The 18475-nt window shown below is 42.1% G+C and overlaps 2 protein-coding genes and 1 long non-coding RNA gene across 3 annotated transcripts; 1 reads left to right on the top strand and 2 right to left on the bottom strand.

Annotated features, from left to right (window-relative positions):
- Positions 1-3010: 3010 nt before the first annotated feature.
- On the bottom strand, positions 3011-3942 carry LOC144988815 (olfactory receptor 51E1-like). The gene has a single exon (XM_078939796.1). It carries the CDS (start codon positions 3926-3928, stop codon positions 3011-3013), a length of 918 nt encoding a protein of 305 aa, XP_078795922.1. The 5' UTR covers positions 3929-3942.
- Positions 3943-6738: 2796 nt separating this feature from the next.
- Positions 6739-11826, top strand: LOC144988598 (uncharacterized). Its single transcript, XR_013652525.1, has 2 exons — positions 6739-10960; positions 11037-11826. It is a non-coding gene; the product is annotated as an uncharacterized LOC144988598 (long non-coding RNA).
- A 5313-nt stretch (positions 11827-17139) lies between these two features.
- LOC144988816 (olfactory receptor 2M5-like) lies at positions 17140-18131 on the bottom strand. The gene has a single exon (XM_078939797.1). It carries the CDS (start codon positions 18055-18057, stop codon positions 17140-17142), a length of 918 nt encoding a protein of 305 aa, XP_078795923.1. The 5' UTR covers positions 18058-18131.
- Positions 18132-18475: the final 344 nt, after the last annotated feature.

An 18475-nucleotide genomic window follows, 5' to 3' on the forward strand; every position in this document is an offset into this window, starting at 1 on the left:
TGGCTTCTTTTTGTGAACTACAGTTCAGCCTTTAATGTTATTTGGCCGTTTAAGCTTCGAGACAAACTACACCATCTTGGATTTAACACCATACTGTGCAAGTGAATTGCAGATTTTTTAACCAGATGCAAACAGAGCGTTGGAGTGGGAAAGTATACTTAATCCACTGGTTTAATCAAAACAGGTCTCCCCCAAGGGTGTGTGCTAAGCTCTTTATTTGACTCTCTGTTCATACATGACTGTTGCTCATCATGTTTTTTCCAACCTCATTGACTAATTTGCTGACAAAACTATAGTTCTTGGACTTGTCAATGACAATAATAAAACGTACTATAGGAAAGAAGTGCAACACTTGGTGTGATGGTGCGACATTAACAACTTGATTTTAAACATTAGAAAGACCAAGGAAATTATTGTCGACTTCCATAGATGCAGTAAAAACCATCAGTCACTTTAGATGGGTAAAAGGAGAGTTGAGAGGGTGACTAGTTTTAAATTTCTAGGGGGCAATATGACAGAGGACCTTTCCTGGGGTCCACACACTGCCGCCGTGGTGGGTAAATTCTAACAACGCCTCTACTACCCGAAGAAACTAAAGACGGACAAAATATCCTAGTATCTAATGGTCAACTTTTATAACTGCACCATCATCAGTGTTTGGACATATGGTTTTTTTTATTGTGGTTTTACAGCTGCACAAAGGCTGATCAGTAGAGACTCCAACGGGTGGTGAAAAGCGGTGAAAATCATTTGGACCACTCTTCCAGAGATGAGTAACCTCTACACCACCCTCTGTCTAAAGAGAGTTCACAACATCCTGTCTGACAGAATCGTCCAGCCATCTGTCTCTTCCACCTGCTGCCCTCAGGAAGGAGGTACAGGTCCATCCAGGCCAGAACAACTAGACAGAGTAACAGCCTTTATCCACAGGCTGTGCGGTTGCTTAACAGCCCACCCACCACCAACTGCCCCAACCCCTCTCCAACCGTCTCATCTGAGTAATTGCCATATCCTCCTCTACAATAACTTTGAACTGAATTGCATTGCTGCATATCCCCTGCTTCATATCTCAACAGACTGTATATACTGTACCCCACACCCTTCCACAACAACCATAAACACCTGGAAAACAACTAAGAACAGAGTTTGCATTGCTGCATATTAACATCAAGCTGTGTACCATGTGCATTACTGAGATATTCTTTTAACGCTGCAGAACAGTTGGGTTATAAATGTATTCATTGTACATACACTTATTCACCACACTGTATTTTAATATAATGTATGGCAATTTTATTCAAGAGGAAAACTGCACATTTACACATGGTCCCTGGGTCACCATGAAGTCCCATAGATTTATCCAAACAGAACTGTTGGGTTGGCAAATGATGAAGTCTTCAATAAGGATGAAGCCCTAGAAGTTTAAAGAAAGCAGTCAGAAGAAATAAACAACAAACAAGGGTGGAGCAGTCTTCAGAGCTTCTAACAGGTTTGACAGGGTTGTTGTGAATCAAACAGGTATAAGGTAACAGGCCACAGCATACAGCACAAAGCTCTCATCTCTCACAAACATTCAATCCCCCAGCATTTTACTTCCTGACACCAGCCAACTACCTTTTTTGGGAGGAAATGTAGAACTACTCCCACCCTAAAGTGCAACACTGATATAGAAAGAACTAAACAAGCATCCCAAAAAGTATGGATTGACCATTTTCGTAACAGAAAAATAACACTACAAGAAAAATTGCAAAAACAACAGAAGTCCAGATGACCCCGCACTTACATTTACGTGTTCTCCCTACCAAGACACAAGTGGATAAAGTTGAAAAGGATTTCATGTTATCCATGGACTCCAGTGAAGATCACATCTCATTGAAGGAAAAAGGATTCCGCGCACTGTCTTTTAGGGTCTAGGTGACCCCACTCCCAGTGTCTAGGATAGTGCCTAGGATAGCACAGGGGTTAAAGCATATGTGTACCTTAGAATCCCCTCTTTAATAAAAGAATGTGAGCCATGGGAAAAACCAAACTTTTAAAACATAAAATGTACATTTAATAGTATTCTGTAGGTACCCCTTAGGTTTAAAGACTATATATCTGCATCATCAGCCAATATTGTTGAGACTGGGGCAAATAGACAAATGACAACAAATGAGTGTATGGCAACCATCTTTACAAAGGGCTGCTATTTTGGATTTATCTCTTAACTGCCATGCTTTTTTAAAAGAGGTGATCCATATTACATCCATGCCAAATTTGGTGTTTGTACCACAAAATTTGTTTAAAATATCATCTTAACTGGCTTAGCTGGCTTAGTCCAATGAAGAGATGATAAACCACAGCTGATCCCCATGATTTTTTTCTTTATGAGCATCCAAGTTGACATAATGTTGGGGGCAAAAAGCATAACCTACAGGACAGACGTTGAGAAAGAAACAAAACAGCAAATGTCCATTCAGAATACATGACCTGCTAATCCAGTGAAGATTAGCACCTTTAAAAGAAACACGAAAAATGTGTTTGGCTTGCGCTATCTAAAATTTTAGCAATGAAAGGTAATGGTTAGGATATTTAAAATCAATCGTTGTAAACATTTCCTTTAATATAATTTGTTTACACACTTTTTAAACAGAGGTTTCGTATATTACAGTAAAAAATAATCTAATGGCTGACCACTTGCCAAATTATTTTTAAATTCAAACAACGGGTCACAATGTAATTAAATATAATGATATACATGATTGATTAATAGACTCTCATTTCAAGGTAACAAATTAAATTCGATATAAAGTTAGGAACACACTGCAATAAGCCTCATAAAGGAAACTTTTTTATTATTATTATTTTTAAAAACTAGTTTTTCATGGAGCTAATCACCTAGTTTTCAAAAACAGACAAATGGTGGATGTATAAATTAATATTTGTAACTCCAAAAACATTTGTTTTAAAATTGTCCAAATTTATATGAGCTTGTAGGGTCACTGACACCAGCCTTAATAAAGATAGAAAATTAACAGTCATGTCTAATTTTAAAGAATAACTTCTTTAAGTGTTTAGAGATTTCTGTCATTTTAAGTCCATAAATGATTGGATTGCAAAGAGGATTGTACATGATGATCTGGAGTGTCATTATAAAGCGAGCAGTCTTTGAAAAATCTGACTCCAGCCTAATTATAATGATGTCATAAATCATCAAACAAGAATAATTGATTAAAACCAGCAGGTGAGGTAAACAGGTCTGAGCAGCTTTTCTTCTGACTTCTCTACAACTTTTATGAACCACAATGAGAATCTTCACATATGTAAAAATTATCAACAGAATGGGAAAAATAACAATGTTAATCATAGTAACTAAGCCAAATGTTAACAGAGATTTAGAACCTGCACAAAAAAGATAATTTATAGAATTGTTGCAGAAAATACCTTTCAAAGTAAAGCTGCAAAGCTCTGACTTTACATTTCCACCAACAAGAACAAAAAGGTGACAAAAAGGTACAATCCAGGCCAATCCCAGTAAAATAAAGACAGTTCTTTTTCTCATAATGATTGCATATTGCAGAGGTTTACATATGGACACATATCTGTCATAAGACATGGCTGCCAGCAGTAAGAATTCTGATCCGCTTAATGAGTAAAACACAAAAATCTGAAAGAGACAGGCTTGATAAGAGATGACCTGTTCATTAGATAAAAAGTCTGTCAAAAGTTTAGGGTAGATGTTTGTGCTGAAAAGAACAGAGTTAGTCAATAGTGCTGCAATGAAAATGTACATAGGCTCATGAAGGTTCTTGTGAATCACAATCAGAGAAATTATTGTACAATTGCTGCAGACAATCAAAATATAGACAGTTAACATCATAAAGAAATAAAAATACCTGTACTTTTCTATCTCCACATGACCTTTAAGACTTATGTAAGTCACATTCATATTGGTTCCTCAAAATGATAATGAAAAAACAGTCATTCAAACAATAAACAATAAATCAGCACAGTGGGAAAAAATCCTAAAGTTTCAAAGATCTGTGTTGTTGCTCAAACTGGAATCTGTTTATGTCAGAGCTACTATATAACAGATCTATCTTACCCTCTAAGGGTCTCATTTACTCTTTTATGAAAAAAATGCTACCATGTAAACAAACTCATCATAACAACCAAAATGAAACAAGGTTAAAAAAGTCAATCCTCTACTGCATTGAACTCTCAGTACAGCGTCAAGTCTACCCATCTGCAAATAAAGTATATACGTCTGTAGAAAAGCTACATTGACCTGAAGAAAACAGAAAAATCCCCCTGCTGTTAAACATGAAGCAGTGAAGGCCATTTTGGGCAAGATTTCTGTGGCATTATGGTTTCCCTTTGGCTGCGGCCACCAGAAAACTGAAATCAAAAGCACAGGGCTTTCCGACATTGGAAACTGAGACGGCCCTTTAAGAAAAGAGACAACTTTATTACAAATATTACTAAAATTGCTATTCTAAAAAGACACACCCAAAAAGAGTTAACCAAACAGGGCCCGACCACAATGGCGATCACGCCCAACACACCTTCAGCTGCACTCAGCTGTGCGTTCTCCGTTGCGGCGAAACAAACTCAATGCCACGCCTCTTGCGTCAAGTGGCAGTAACTGACGCCAGTCCGAGATGGGGGGACACTGGGCTCTGGTTGGGTCCGGGGGGATAGGAGGCCAGAAAAGGGAGACCCGCATCGACGGCGTTCGATCTGGCTCTGTCATGCCGCTCCAGCGCGTGGACGGACGGCAGTCGCTGAAACGGTGCATGGAGCACACACGATCCCTGGGAGACCCGACAGTTGCACCACTCCTGAGCAACGGTGCACCGAGGAGTCACCGAGTTGGGCAGAGCAGGGACGTGAACAAACAACGGGAAACAAAAAGGATGGTTAGACTTGGAACAGGCGTTATGTGGAAAGATCAACCTCTCACAGCTACCATTTATTAGCCAAACAGTTAAAAAACAGGATTGTTTCAAAAGCATTAATATAAATGCCACTTTAACAGCCTGGTGGGAATTTCTCAAAATATCAAAATCATCAATTCAACCGTGCAAAATGACACCAATCTGGAACAACCCGGACATCCTTATTAACAAAAAAATGATTCACTTCCCAGCTTGGCAAGCAGGGGCATTAAACAACTAGAGCACGTAATTATTGATAGAAGATTCATAACTCCCCAGGAACTTCAAGACAAACATGGAATAAACAACTTCTTGGAATATCAGCAACTTAAATCAAGTATTACTAAAAAGTATAAATTTAAAGACGACGATTTAAAGCTACCAGATGTAGTTACCACTCTGATTAATTTTTCAATGAATAGAACTCTCTCCAAAATATACAAACTTTTATGTAATTTAGATAACAATATTGCCCTTCCAACAAAAAAATGGGATGCAGATTTGAGCATCAGCACAGATGAAAGCTGCCCATCTGCACCTGGGGCTGGGATCGGCCCTTCCCTGGCTCTGGGACGGGACGGGACAACCCTCTCGGGGCCCCCGGTCGCTCTGGGTGTCATCCGCTTCGGCTGCGGGGTCTGGGGTGGTGTGGGGTGGGGGGCTTGTCGGCCCTGTCCTGTGGGGGGGCGTTCTGGGGGGGAGGGGGGAGGGGGGGGGCTAACGGGTCGGGGTCTCCGCTGAGGCAATCAGTGGTTGCCTCGGCCGGTTGGCCTCCTCTGTCCCGTCTAGCCTGCGATGCGCCTTGGGGGGGGGGGGTTACTTGGCAGTGGCCCCGCTCCTATGGTTGCCGTATGGAGTGCCCCCCCCCCTCTTTGGTTTTATTTGCACCTTAGACATGTAGGGTCCTTGGTAGGGGGGGTGCTTGGACATCACTGCAAGCAAGCAGCAGATGTCCTCCTGGCACCCTAACCGCCAATTTTAACCGCACCTTAGACATTTAGGGCCCCTTGGTGGGGAGGGTGGGGGGACATCACTGTGAGTAATCAGGAGATGTCCCCTTAGTGCCCTACTCGCCAATTTTAACTGCACCCCCCTTAGTACACACACCCCTCCCCCTTCAATATATACATTCCAACATAAACACACACACATGCACACACACACCCTCTCAAACACACATACACGCACACACATTTTGCAAGGAAGGGGGGGACCTGGGTCCATCTGTCCCCTACCCCTTCCCTGGTGGGGGGTGCGGGCCCCTTGGCGATGGCAGCCGTGTCCCTTGGGTGCCGGCTCCCTGGGCCCGGCGGTGCTCTCTCCGCACGGTGGGGGGGGTTCATATTACGCCTGAGCCGGGGGTGTTCGTGTCCCTGGGGGGTGGGTCCTGGTCCTTGCCCCTGAGCGCTGGGCCCCGCCAAACTTCCAACATGGCCGAGCCTGGTCGGGCCATATTTATAACACCCCTTGTGGGCCACCCTTTTTTCCCCGGGGTTCCCCCCTCCTGGGCGGGGGCGGCGGGCCCCTGCCTTGCTCCTCCCTGGACCAACCGTGGGCCGGGTGGGTGGCTGCCTGGAGGGCGGAGCGGGTCTCCCTTGGGGGGTCCTGGCTCGTACCTGGGGTTGGGGCGGGGGGATGCCCGGAACTCCTGGGTAGTGGTGGGGTGCTCGTCTGGGGCTGTGGGCGTCCTTCTCCGGTGGGGCCCTGCGTTGGGCTCTTCTGGCGCGGCGGGGGGGCTGCTTTCCTGGCTGGGCTGGGGCGGCGCTCTCTTTCCCTCCGCGCCTCCCTGCTCTCTGGCTCTGGGGATGACAAGATGACATTACGCTGTGACGTCATTTCCGGGTGAGCTATTCCCAGTGCTATTCCCAGTGCTAGCTGTGTGACTGCTGTCCTCTTGTTTGGCATTAGCCTTACTACTATTGCTTACTCTAAGGGTTATCTGGGTTAATATTCACATCTAGTACCTTTTATTAGCGAATTCACCACTGTTAAACCGCTTGCTGTTCACTTTTCTCATTTTGCTAAATAAACCACTTCTCTTTACTTAAACACCGCTAGCCTTAGCTTAGAACCTAGTATGGCCACCACCACTCCTTCCGCCTCTCCTCCTCTCTCCTGCCCCATGTGCCATATGTTTAGTGATGATCCTGCCTCCTTTAGTGAAGATAGGGGTAGGTGTGTTAAGTGTAGTCTTGTGTTAGACTTGGAGGCCAGGCTGGAGCAGTTAGAAGCGCGGCTCCGCACAGTGGAAGCTAAGCCGGCTAGCCAGGTCGTTACTCGTAGCGCGGGCCGCGCTACCAGGGCTAACTTAGCTAGCACCCCAGCGCCCTCCCAACAGCCGGGAGACAGTCAGGGGTTTGTACCGGTTGGGAGGAAACATAGTGCTAAACGCAAAAACTTAGAGCACCCGAGACTCCACGTTAGTAATAGGTTCTCCCCCCTCAGCGACACACCCGCTGAACACTCAACTCTGGTTATAGGCTCTTCTGAAGTTAGAAACGTGGAGCTCCCAGCGGCTACTGTCAGGTGTTATCCGGGGGCCAGAGTTGGTGACATCGAGGGGAACCTTAGGATGTTAGCTCAGAGTAAGTCCAGGTTCCGTCGAGTCGTGATTCACGCAGGCGGTAATGATGCCCGACGGAGACAGTCAGAGGTGGTTAAGTTAAACGTAACTTCGGTGTGTAAACTGGCTAAGACGATGTCCGACACTGTAATTTTCTCTGGTCCCCTGCCGAACTTAGTCAATGATGAAATGTACAGCCGCTTTTCATCATTTAACCGCTGGCTTTCTAGATGGTGCCCAGAAAACGGCGTTGGTTTTGTGGATAACTGGAGCGCGTTTTGGGGGAAGCCCGGTCTCATGCGGAGAGACGGCGTCCATCCCACCCGGGACGGTGCCGCTCTTCTTTCTAGAAACATTTCTGCTAGCCTTAGTCTGTTAACCTGACAATCCAGAGACGAGACCCGGGCGCAGAGCAGCAGTGTAAAACGCTCCTCTGAGCCTCCCTTAGGGTTAGTGCCGGTGCAAAACCCATGCAGGGAAAGTCAAGCAGGTCCAAGCGTTAGCTTATGTGCTGAAAGACAAATGAAAGGAGCGCGTCATAGAAACCTTACAGTGACAGACAGCAGTTCTCACAAGCAGAATTATGATGTCATTAAATGCGGTTTATTAAACATTCGATCCATTTCCTCCAAGTCCCTCTTAGTCAACGAGTTAATTACTGATAACAATCTTAGTCTTTTAGCCTTAACAGAAACTTGGCTCCATCAGGATGACTATGTTAGATTGAATGAAGCAACCCCCCCCACTTATGCTAACTATCAGAAATCCAGGATTTCAGGGAAAGGAGGTGGTTTGGCAGTAATATCACAGTCTAGCTTACTTCTCAGCCCTAAAGTTAAAAATGCTTATAATTCATTTGAAAGCATCATATTGTCTTTAAGTCACCCAAACAGGAAAACTCGAAAACCTGTTTTACTCATAATTATTTATCGCCCCCCCGGCCCATATTCAGAATTTTTAACTGAGTTTTCCGACTTACTATCGACTATTGTCTTAGATTCTGATCAAATTATAATATTAGGGGATTTTAATATTCATGTTGATGACCCCAGTGACTGCCTAGGAAAGGCTTTTGCAGCTTTATTAGATGATGTTGGTTTCACCCAAAGTGTGAATGAACCCACTCACTGTCATAAGCACACCCTGGACCTTGTTCTAACCCATGGGATAGAGATCAGCCAGCTGAGTGTCCTTCCTCTTAACCCCATCATTTCTGATCACTTTCTGATTACCTTCCAGCTTACACTGGAACATCCTTCTGCCCCAGTGAATAAGAAACAGCTTAGAAGAATCTTAACTGACCGTTCTGTGTCTGAGTTTAAACACACAGTTCAGCCAGTACTTAGTGATATTCTGAGAAAATACTCTGAGACCAGCTCCCATAGTATCAGTCCTAGTATAAATGACCACTTTGTTAATGATGCCTTACAAGCCCTCAGGAGTACACTCGATGTTGTTGCCCCCTTGAAACCTAAGTTCGTCAGACAAAACCGAGTAGCACCGTGGTTTAACGCTGAAACTCGTTCTCTTAAACGAGAAACCCGTAAGTTGGAAAGAGAATGGCGCCGCTCCGGTTCAGAGCAGTCTCTGGATATCTGGAAACATAGCCTATTAAATTATAAAAAAGCTCTGCGTAGAGCTAGAAGCCAGTACTATTCAACCTTAATATCAGAGAATGGAAACAATCCAAGATTTCTTTTTAGCACTATAGCTAAATTAACTCGCAGTCAGAGCTCAGTAGAACCACATGTTCCTGTTTCTCTCAGCTCTGATGATTTTCTTACATTTTTCGATAGTAAAATCTCAAATATTAGACATAAGTTAAATCAAGTTATTCCTACTATCAGCCCAGAACAGGCTGAAGCGGTAGAAATGGAGGCATCCATAGAAACCTCTGTAACATTAGACTGCTTCACTGCTGTGGATCAAGCGGAAATAACATCAATTATTACGTCCTCCAAATCCTCAACGTGTCTGTTAGACCCAATTCCCACTAGACTTTTTAAAGAAACTTTTCCCCTAATTAATGATCCCATATTAACAATGATAAATGCCTCTCTGGAAACGGGTTACGTGCCACAGTCTTTTAAATATGCAGTTGTTAAACCTCTTCTGAAAAAGCCCAGTTTGGATCCTAGCATCTTGGCCAACTATAGACCGATATCAAACCTGCCCTTTATTTCTAAAATCCTAGAAAGAGTTGTAGTTAAGCAGCTTTACTGCCACCTACAGGACAACAGCCACTTTGAAGACTTTCAGTCGGGGTTTAGACCTCACCACAGTACGGAAACTGCACTAGTTAGAGTCTCTAATGACTTGTTATTGGCCTCAGAAAAGGGACTACTTTCTATTCTGGTCCTGTTGGACCTCAGTGCTGCCTTTGACACTATCGACCACGGTATTTTACTCCATAGATTAGAGCAGGACATAGGGATCAGAGGATCTGCTCTCCAGTGGTTTAAATCCTATCTGTCTGATAGGTATCAGTTCGTTAATGTAAATGGCCATTCCTCTCAGTGCACTCGAGTCAACTATGGAGTCCCACAGGGCTCAGTCTTGGGACCGATCCTGTTTACGCTTTATATGTTACCCCTAGGAAACATAATCAGGAAACACAGCATTAATTTTCATTGTTATGCCGACGATACGCAGTTGTATTTATCCATGAAGCCTGACCAGAATGACCAGATAGAGAAACTGAACGCCTGCATCAGTGACATCAAGACCTGGATGACAATTAATTACCTCCTCTTGAACCCAGAAAAAACTGAGGTCATTATACTTGGTCCTAAAAACCTCAGAGATGCTCTGTCTGCTCAGATAGTCTCCCTGGATGGTATAAGTATAGCCCCCAATTCCACAGTTAGAAACCTTGGGGTTTTACTTGACCAGGATTTATCATTTAAGGCTCATATATCTCAGGCGTGTAGAACTGCCTTTTTTCACCTGCGGAATATTGCTAAGATCAGAAATATAATTTCTAAGAGTGATGCTGAAAAACTCATCCATGCATTTGTTACGTCGAGGCTGGATTACTGTAACTCCTTGTTAGCAGCGTGTCCTAAGAGTTCCTTAAGAAGTCTCCAGCTTGTTCAGAACGCAGCTGCTAGATTGTTAGCTGGAACCAGCAGAAGAGATCACATCACTCCTGTGTTAGTTTCGCTCCATTGGCTCCCAGTTGATTCTAGAATTAAGTTCAAGATCCTCCTGTTAACCTATAAGGCCTTACATGGAATGGCCCCGTCCTATATTAAGGACCTCATAGTCCCTTACCAACCAATCAGAACACTTCGCTCGCAAAATGCAGGACTGCTTGTGGTTCCTAGAATTGGTAAAAGTACGGTTGGAGGTAGAGCGTTTAGCCACCAAGCCCCTGTCTTATGGAATAAACTCCCAGCTCATGTAAGAGAGGCCGACTCAGTTTCTACATTCAAAGCTAGACTGAAAACATTCCTCTTTGGACAGGCTTATTGTCAGACTAGTTAGTATTCAGAGATTATTTAACTTAATGTTAGTTTGTTTAAATTAAACTTAATAATAACTATTTCTTTTAAAAGGCTGCTAGAAGTTGAAGCTGGGGTAACTATGGTACACTGGGGTTCTGTCCTCTTTCCTTTTTTACTTCTACCCTTCCTCTCCTCTATTCTTGATCATAATTTATCATTTAGTTCTCCATGCCTCTGTTTGGTGCAGTGCGATTCATGTATTGTCCCTCTTTTCCTCTCCCCTCCTGGGGAGTGGGAGTGCTTCCAGACTCCAGTTGGCTCATCCGTGCTCCAGTTCCTGACCGTTTACCTCGCCTTTGCTCCTGCTCCTACACCTGGCTGTGGATCCTGCCTCTGGCTCATCTCTGGCTCGTCTCTGCTCTGTACCTGACCGAGTACCTCGTCTCTGCTCCTGCTCCTACACCTGGCTGTGGTTCCTGTCTCCGGCTCGACTCGCGCCTTTGACTGTCCCCACAACCACGGCTGGATGAAGCTCGTCTGCTGGACTTTTATATATGTAGTTGTAGATTTAGATAAGTTAATTCTTCTCTAAGATTTCTGGTAAATCGCCTGTCCGTCCTGGGGGAGGATCCCTCCTTCATGTGGGCACCCCTGAGGTTTCTTCGTTTTTTCCGGAATCCGGTTTTTTTGGGAGTTTTTCCTTACCGCGAAGGGGGGTCTAAGGGCAGGGATGCCAGTATAGCTTAGTCAGTTTGTTAGTTCATTTTAGTATTTTTCTATTGAACTCTTTGTATTCGTGATCCTTTTGATTTCATGTTTTACTTCGAAGCCCATCGAGACGACTGTTGTTGTGATTTTGGGCTATACAAATAAAATTGAAATTGAAATTGAAAATTGAAAATTGAAATTGGGGGCCTCGCGGCGGTCCTGCTGGCCCTGGCCTGGGTGGCGGTCTTGGTCGCCCGGGGGGCGGTTGTTCCCTGCCTGTTCCCGTGTGGCGTTGGGGGAATTCCGGCTGCCGCTGCTGCTGCGGCGGGGGTCTGGGTGTGGGGGTGGCTGGGCGCTTCTCCTCCTTCTTTTCACATTCCACCATCCATTTTAGAAGAACATAAACGCTCACCTGAGCACAGGTGTTAGCTCACCTTTGCACTTATAGTTTGCATGATTGAATGAATGAAAGATTTCACACTAGTTGGTTTAAAGGCATAAGTATGCGTGTGTGAACACTATCTGTTTTGTGTACATGTTGACATGAGAACATTTCTTGCAGCTAGCAGGTTTGTTGATAACATTTGAGTCTGTGTGAACAGGCCCCGCCCTTTTTGTACTACATTTGAACTGTACCGTAACGATAAAAAACCAGTAAACCTGTCTGCTCTATGCTGCTTCATGGTCTTACCCCCCCCTCTCACTATCACCCCCCCCCCCCCCCTCTGACATCCCTCCCTCTTCTTCCCTTCTTTTCCTTTTCCGTCCTCTTTTCGGTCCAACACCAAAGATTTTCAATCATGGTTGAAGATTAAAAAAAAAAAAAAAAAAGGAAACAAAAAGGAAACGGCAGCACCTGCTCGCGCAGCTCGGGAGGACTACCCACAGGAGTCGCATAAGCGGCCAAACAGTCTGTGATCTGGCTGTGGTTAGGGCCCAAAACACAGCCAGAGGCTGCACACCTGCTGCACCTCACAACCTGGAAGCAGCAGTTCTCAGGCTGATCCTCTCTGACAGTGAAGCTTTTATCAGCCCTCTGCTGATGAAGTAGCTGGTTTGCCAGGTGATCTTAATCTAGTGGCCCTCTGCCTGCCACACCATAATAGGAACAGTACTTGCTCCTCATAGCATCTTTGACTGTTTTTACAAGTGTACAGGATTTGTAAATCTATTTCAAAGGGTTATTAGTTTAGATTGTACAACCTAAAAAATCTCTGCATGATGGAGGTTCATAGAAGACTTGTTGTCATGGTGCCTCTGGCAGTTTTCTCTTCCCCCTCCCCTCCCCTCTCTGCTCTGCCTTCCTGATTGGACCCAGGTGTGGACACTCACCTCATCACCAGCCAGCTCTATTTAAGAGGATCCTTCACCAGGATTCATCGCCTTTGAAACTCTCAAAAACAGACTCACACACATGAGAATCTGTTGAACCATAAGAGACTATGTGCACAGGCGAGAAGGATTGTTAAAAAGGAGAAAAGGGAGTACTGGAGGGGTAGGGATGGGAATAGAAGCCCCATGAAGCCTCATTGGGGTTCATGTAATTGTGCCGGAAAAATGAACCACCCATTCAGGGCTTCGAAACCACACAAAACAGTGGCATCTGGTGGCGGACTGGACATATTTCGACATGTTTCAACAAAGCTCCTTGTAACACTTCAATGTGGAAATGATGATGAAAAAAAGTAAAACAGAACAATGTTGTTAATGATGATAAAAAAAACATAAAACAACACAACATGTGACGTTTTCTGTGAGAAGTGCTTGACACAGCAAAATACACATCACATGAAGAAAAAAATGAACGCAAAAAATAAACGTATAAGGCTAGGCTCAAACCTAAGACCTCTAGATCTAAGGACCACTGACTATTCCACTGAACTATCTTTACTGACAAGGTACTGACATGCCATTGTAGATTCACTCCAGTGTTTTTTTTCAATACACAACATTCTTAGTGTATTGGTTTATTAGGAAAAACCGAGTTGAAATGATCCTGAGCCACAGAACGTTTTTTACTAGGAGTCATGGTAAAGTGCAATGAACTGACGCTGATTCCAAAACAAATGAAACAATAGAACTGGTCGGGAAACGTTCAGGATTCATTTCGCATTTCTGGAGAATAGCGCGCCCAACTGTTCAAAACACAAGTGACATCTGAAGCGTGGTTCGACCAAACGAAGCATTTGGCGCGTCATCAACCACGTGATCTGCGCTAGTTGACACACGCCCCGAAACATTGTGCCGAAACACTCTGTTTCATGAAGGTGAACCGCGCGCCAAAGCGCCCTGTCAAACGGGCATCCGTATGGAGGGGTTTTTGTGATATAATTGGTCGAAAAACTCCGGTTTGTAAGGTTTGGGGAATGATTAGGGAAATGAAGGGTATAAGAAGGGAGTTACAATATCCAGTATTAAAAATGGGTGATGACCTGGCGATATCGGATACGGACAAAGCTGAAATGTTGCCTAAAACCTTTGTGAGAGGTCAAAGTAATAAGAATTTGTTGGGATATAGGAAAGGGAGGAGAGAGGAAATTAGGGAACGGCACTGCAAGGAATTTGATGGTAACACTTATTTGAATGCTATGGATGCTCCGTTTATATACTTTAAATTGGATTTAGCACTGCATAAATCTAAAATTACATCACCAGGTAGGGATGGTATAAATTATGTATGTTAAAGCATTTAGGTGGGAAAATGAAGTTGAAATTATTGGACATGTATAATAGAATCTGGTGTAAATTGCCGACAAATTGGAAAGAGGCTGTGGTCATTCTTATATTAAAACCTGGGAAAGATCCGAGCAAAATGTAATGGAAAGAATGATAAATGAGAGATTGTCTTATTACTTGGAAAGTAAAAATTTATTGTCCCAATATCGGAATGGTTTTAGGTAAGGTCGAGGAACAATGGACCCTGTAGTCTGCCTAGAAGCAGACATTAGGAAAGCCTAAGTAGATAAAGAATATTTGGTAGCAGTATTTTTTGATATAGAAAAGGCTTATGATATGGTCTGGAAAGAGGGTTTATTGATAAAATTAGGTTGGTTAGGACTTCATGGAAGAATTTTACAATTGGATTAAGGTTTTTTTATGTGATAGATATGTTCAAGTTAGGATAGAAAGTCTTTTTCTAACAGGTATGTAGTGGATAATGGAACCCCACAAGGAAGTGTGATTGGCCCTGTGCTGTTTTCAATTATGATTAATGATATCTTTAATTCCATTGGATGCAAATTTGGAAAAGCAAAATTTGCAGATGATGGAGCCTTGTGGAAGAGGGGAAGGAATATTAGTTATGTGGAGAGAAAGATACAAGACACTATCACGGAGGTGGAAAACTGGTCATATGATTGTGAATTCAAATTTTCAGTGACTAAAACAAAATGCATGGTATTTATTTGGAAACGTGATACTGTTTTGAACTTGAAATTATTTGGAGAAGCAATGGAGCAAGTGCATAGTTTTAGATATCTGGGAGTTATATTTGATACAAAGTTGAAATGGAGAGAGACTATTGATAGTATAGTAGGGAGATGTAAGAAAGTCATAAATATAATGAGATGCTTGAAAGGTACTGGGTGGAGAGCTAGTGCACAGGCTTTAAAACAAATATATATTACAATGATTAGGTCAGTCACATATTATGGAATTATTGTTTACAATACAGCTTGCAAAACGCTGTTACATAAGATAGAGGTCATCCAAAGTCAGGCATTGAGAATATGTACTGGGGCTATGAGGTCAACTCCTGCTGTGTAATTACAAGTTGAAATAGGGGATCCACCATTGAATCTCAGAATTAAACAACTGCTGCTTAATTATTGGGTGAAGATACAGGGTTGTGTAGACGTAGAACACATGGTTAGGAGAGCTACTGCTCCTTGTTGGGAAAGTGGTAGTGGGACAAACAAAATTTTTGCTTGGAAATTAGCTAGATTAGCGAGAGAAGCAAACATTCATGGAAAAACCCTAGTTAAGACGTTTTTGGAACAGACCACTCCTTTCTGGGTTTTTCCAACCATACAAGTGGATTTGTATCTCCACAGGACGATGGAGGGTAGCTATGGAAGCAATTGTGAAGCATAAATAAAAAGCAAAGCCAAAAGCAGAAATGCTTTTTCATTTTCAAAATGAAGCTGCATTTTTTGACTCAGAATTAAAATGAAAAAGCAATCCACCAAAATGCTTTTTCATTTCCTTCCTCAACACAGCTTATTCTGTCACTTAATTAAAATTAAAATGGTATTTGACATTTCATTTTCAAGACGTTCTCTGGTAAATGTGTAGCAAAATGCATTTAGAAATGTCTAATTTGACATTTAAAATGGATTAATAGGCATGCTTTTTCATTTTCAAAATGATCAAAGTATTGGACAGGCGATTTACCAGAACTCATAGAGAAGAATTAACTTATCTAACTCTAAAACTACTTATTGAAAGTGGATTCATATTTATTTATTTGGTGATTTATATTTATTTTGTTAATGTTAAAATATACAATTTTAGGTATACTAGTATGTTGTCCCCGCGGCAATTGTGTGGGGGGTTAGGGTTGGCGCGAAACATTTTCTTTTTCCTGGGGGGGGGCTTGCAAAAAATTGAGAAGCACTGGTCTAAAGCAAAAGAAAACGATTGAAAAAATAAGTCTGTCAAATGATAAATAGAGGTTTATCAACCTCATCTAGGTTAGATCTTCTCAGGGCCATTAAAGTGTTTCTAGCAATGGAAGCGTAGGCTGTAGAAGTTGGTCCCTATTTGTTGAGGTTGTTGAAAGGTTTGACAAGACCTTGGATGTTGCTGAGACATTGTTTTAACACAAAGGTACATTTGGGTTATTAATTTATTCATAGTGCATACACTTATTCACCACACTGTATTTTAATATGGTGTGTAGCTATTTTTCGATAGATGAATACTGGACATTTACACTGACTTGGTCCCCCAAGTCACCATGAAGTCCCATAGATTTATCCAAACAGAATTGTTGGGTTACTCAATGATGAAGTCTTCAGCCAGGATGAAGCCCCAGAGGATTGAAGAAAACTGAGAAGAAATAAACAAATGACCAGGGTGCAGGCAGTCTTCAGAGCTTCCAACATGTTCAACAGGGTTGTTGATCAAACAGGTTTCAGGTAACAGGCCACAACATACAGCACAAAGCCCTCATCTCTCACAAACATTCAATCCCCAGCATTTTATTTCCTGACACCAGCCAACTACTTTTTTTGGGAACAAATGTAGGACTATTCCCAGCCTAAAGTGCAAAGCTGATACAGAAAGAACTAAAGAAGTATCCCAAAATATATAGATTGACCATTGTCTTAACAGAAAAATAACACTACAAGAAAAACAGAAGAAAGTTATTCTACGCTCTGCTTCTCTTCCTCCCCATAGAGGAGTTATTAATATTTGTAACTCCAAAAACGATTGTGTTTTAGAATTTCCTAAATATGTAAGAGCTTGTATGGTCACTGACACCAGCCTTAATAAAGATAGAAAATTAAAAGTCATGTCTACCTTTATACAATAACTTTTTCAAGTGTTTATAGATTTCTGTCATTTTTAGTCCATAAATGATTGGATTGCAAAGAGGATTGTACATGATCATCTGCAGTGTTATTATAAAGCGAGCAATCTTTGAAAAATCTGACTCCAGCCTAATTATAATTATGTCATAAGTCATCAAACAAGAATAATTGATTAAAACCAGCAGGTGAGGTAAACAGGTCTGAGCAGCTTTTCTTCTGACTTCTCTACAACTTTTATAAACCACTGTGAGGATCTTTACATATGTAAAAATTACAAACAGCATGGGAAGAATACCAATGTTAAACAAAGTAACTAAGCCAAATGTTAACAGAGCTTTAGAACCTGCACAGAAAAGATAATTTATAGAATTGTTGCAGAAAATACCTTTCAATGTAAAGCTGCAAAGTTCCAAGTTTGCATTTCCAACAACAGCAACAACAAGGTGACTAAAAGGTACGATCCAGGCCAATCCCAGTAAAATAAAGACAGTTCTTTTTCTCATAATGATTGCATATTGCAGAGGTTTACATATGGACACATATCTGTCATAAGACATGGCTGCCAGCAGTAAGAATTCTGATCCGCATAATGAGTAAAACACAAAAATCTGAAAGAGACAGGCTTGATAAGAGATGACCTGTTCATTAGATAAAAAGTCTGTCAAAAGTTTAGGGTAGATGTTTGTGCTGAAAAGAACAGAGTTGATCAATAGTCCTGCAATGAAAATGTACATAGGCTCATGAAGGTTCTTGTGAATCACAATCAGAGAAATTATTGTACAATTGCTGCAGACAATCAAAATATAAACAGTTAACATCATAAAGAAATAAAAATACCTGTACTTTTCTATATCCACATGACCTTTAAGACTTATGTATGTCACATTCATATCTATTCCTCAAAATGATAATGAAAAAACAGTAATTCAAACAATAATAAATCAGCACAGTTGGAAAAAAGCCTAAAGTTTCAAAGATCTGTGTTGTTGCTCAAACTGGAATCTGTTTATGTCAGAGCTACTATATAACAGATCTATCTTACCCTCTAAGGGTCTCATTTACTCTGTCATGAAAAAAGAAATGCCACCATGTAAACAAACTCATCATAACAACCAAAATGAAACAAGGTTAAAAAAAGGTTGATCCTCTACTGCATTGAACTCTCAGTACAGCTTCAAGTCTACCCAACTGCAATTAAACCATATACGTCTGGAAAAAAGCTACATTGACCTGAAGAAAACAGTTGAGTGAAACTAAGAAATGATCCCCCTGCTGTTAAACAAGAAGCAGTGGAGGCCATGATAGGAA

This window comes from Oryzias latipes, chromosome 21, assembly GCF_053564925.1.
Source record: "Oryzias latipes strain Hd-rR chromosome 21, Olatipes_Hd-rR_3.1".
Lineage (NCBI taxonomy): Eukaryota > Metazoa > Chordata > Actinopteri > Beloniformes > Adrianichthyidae > Oryzias > Oryzias latipes.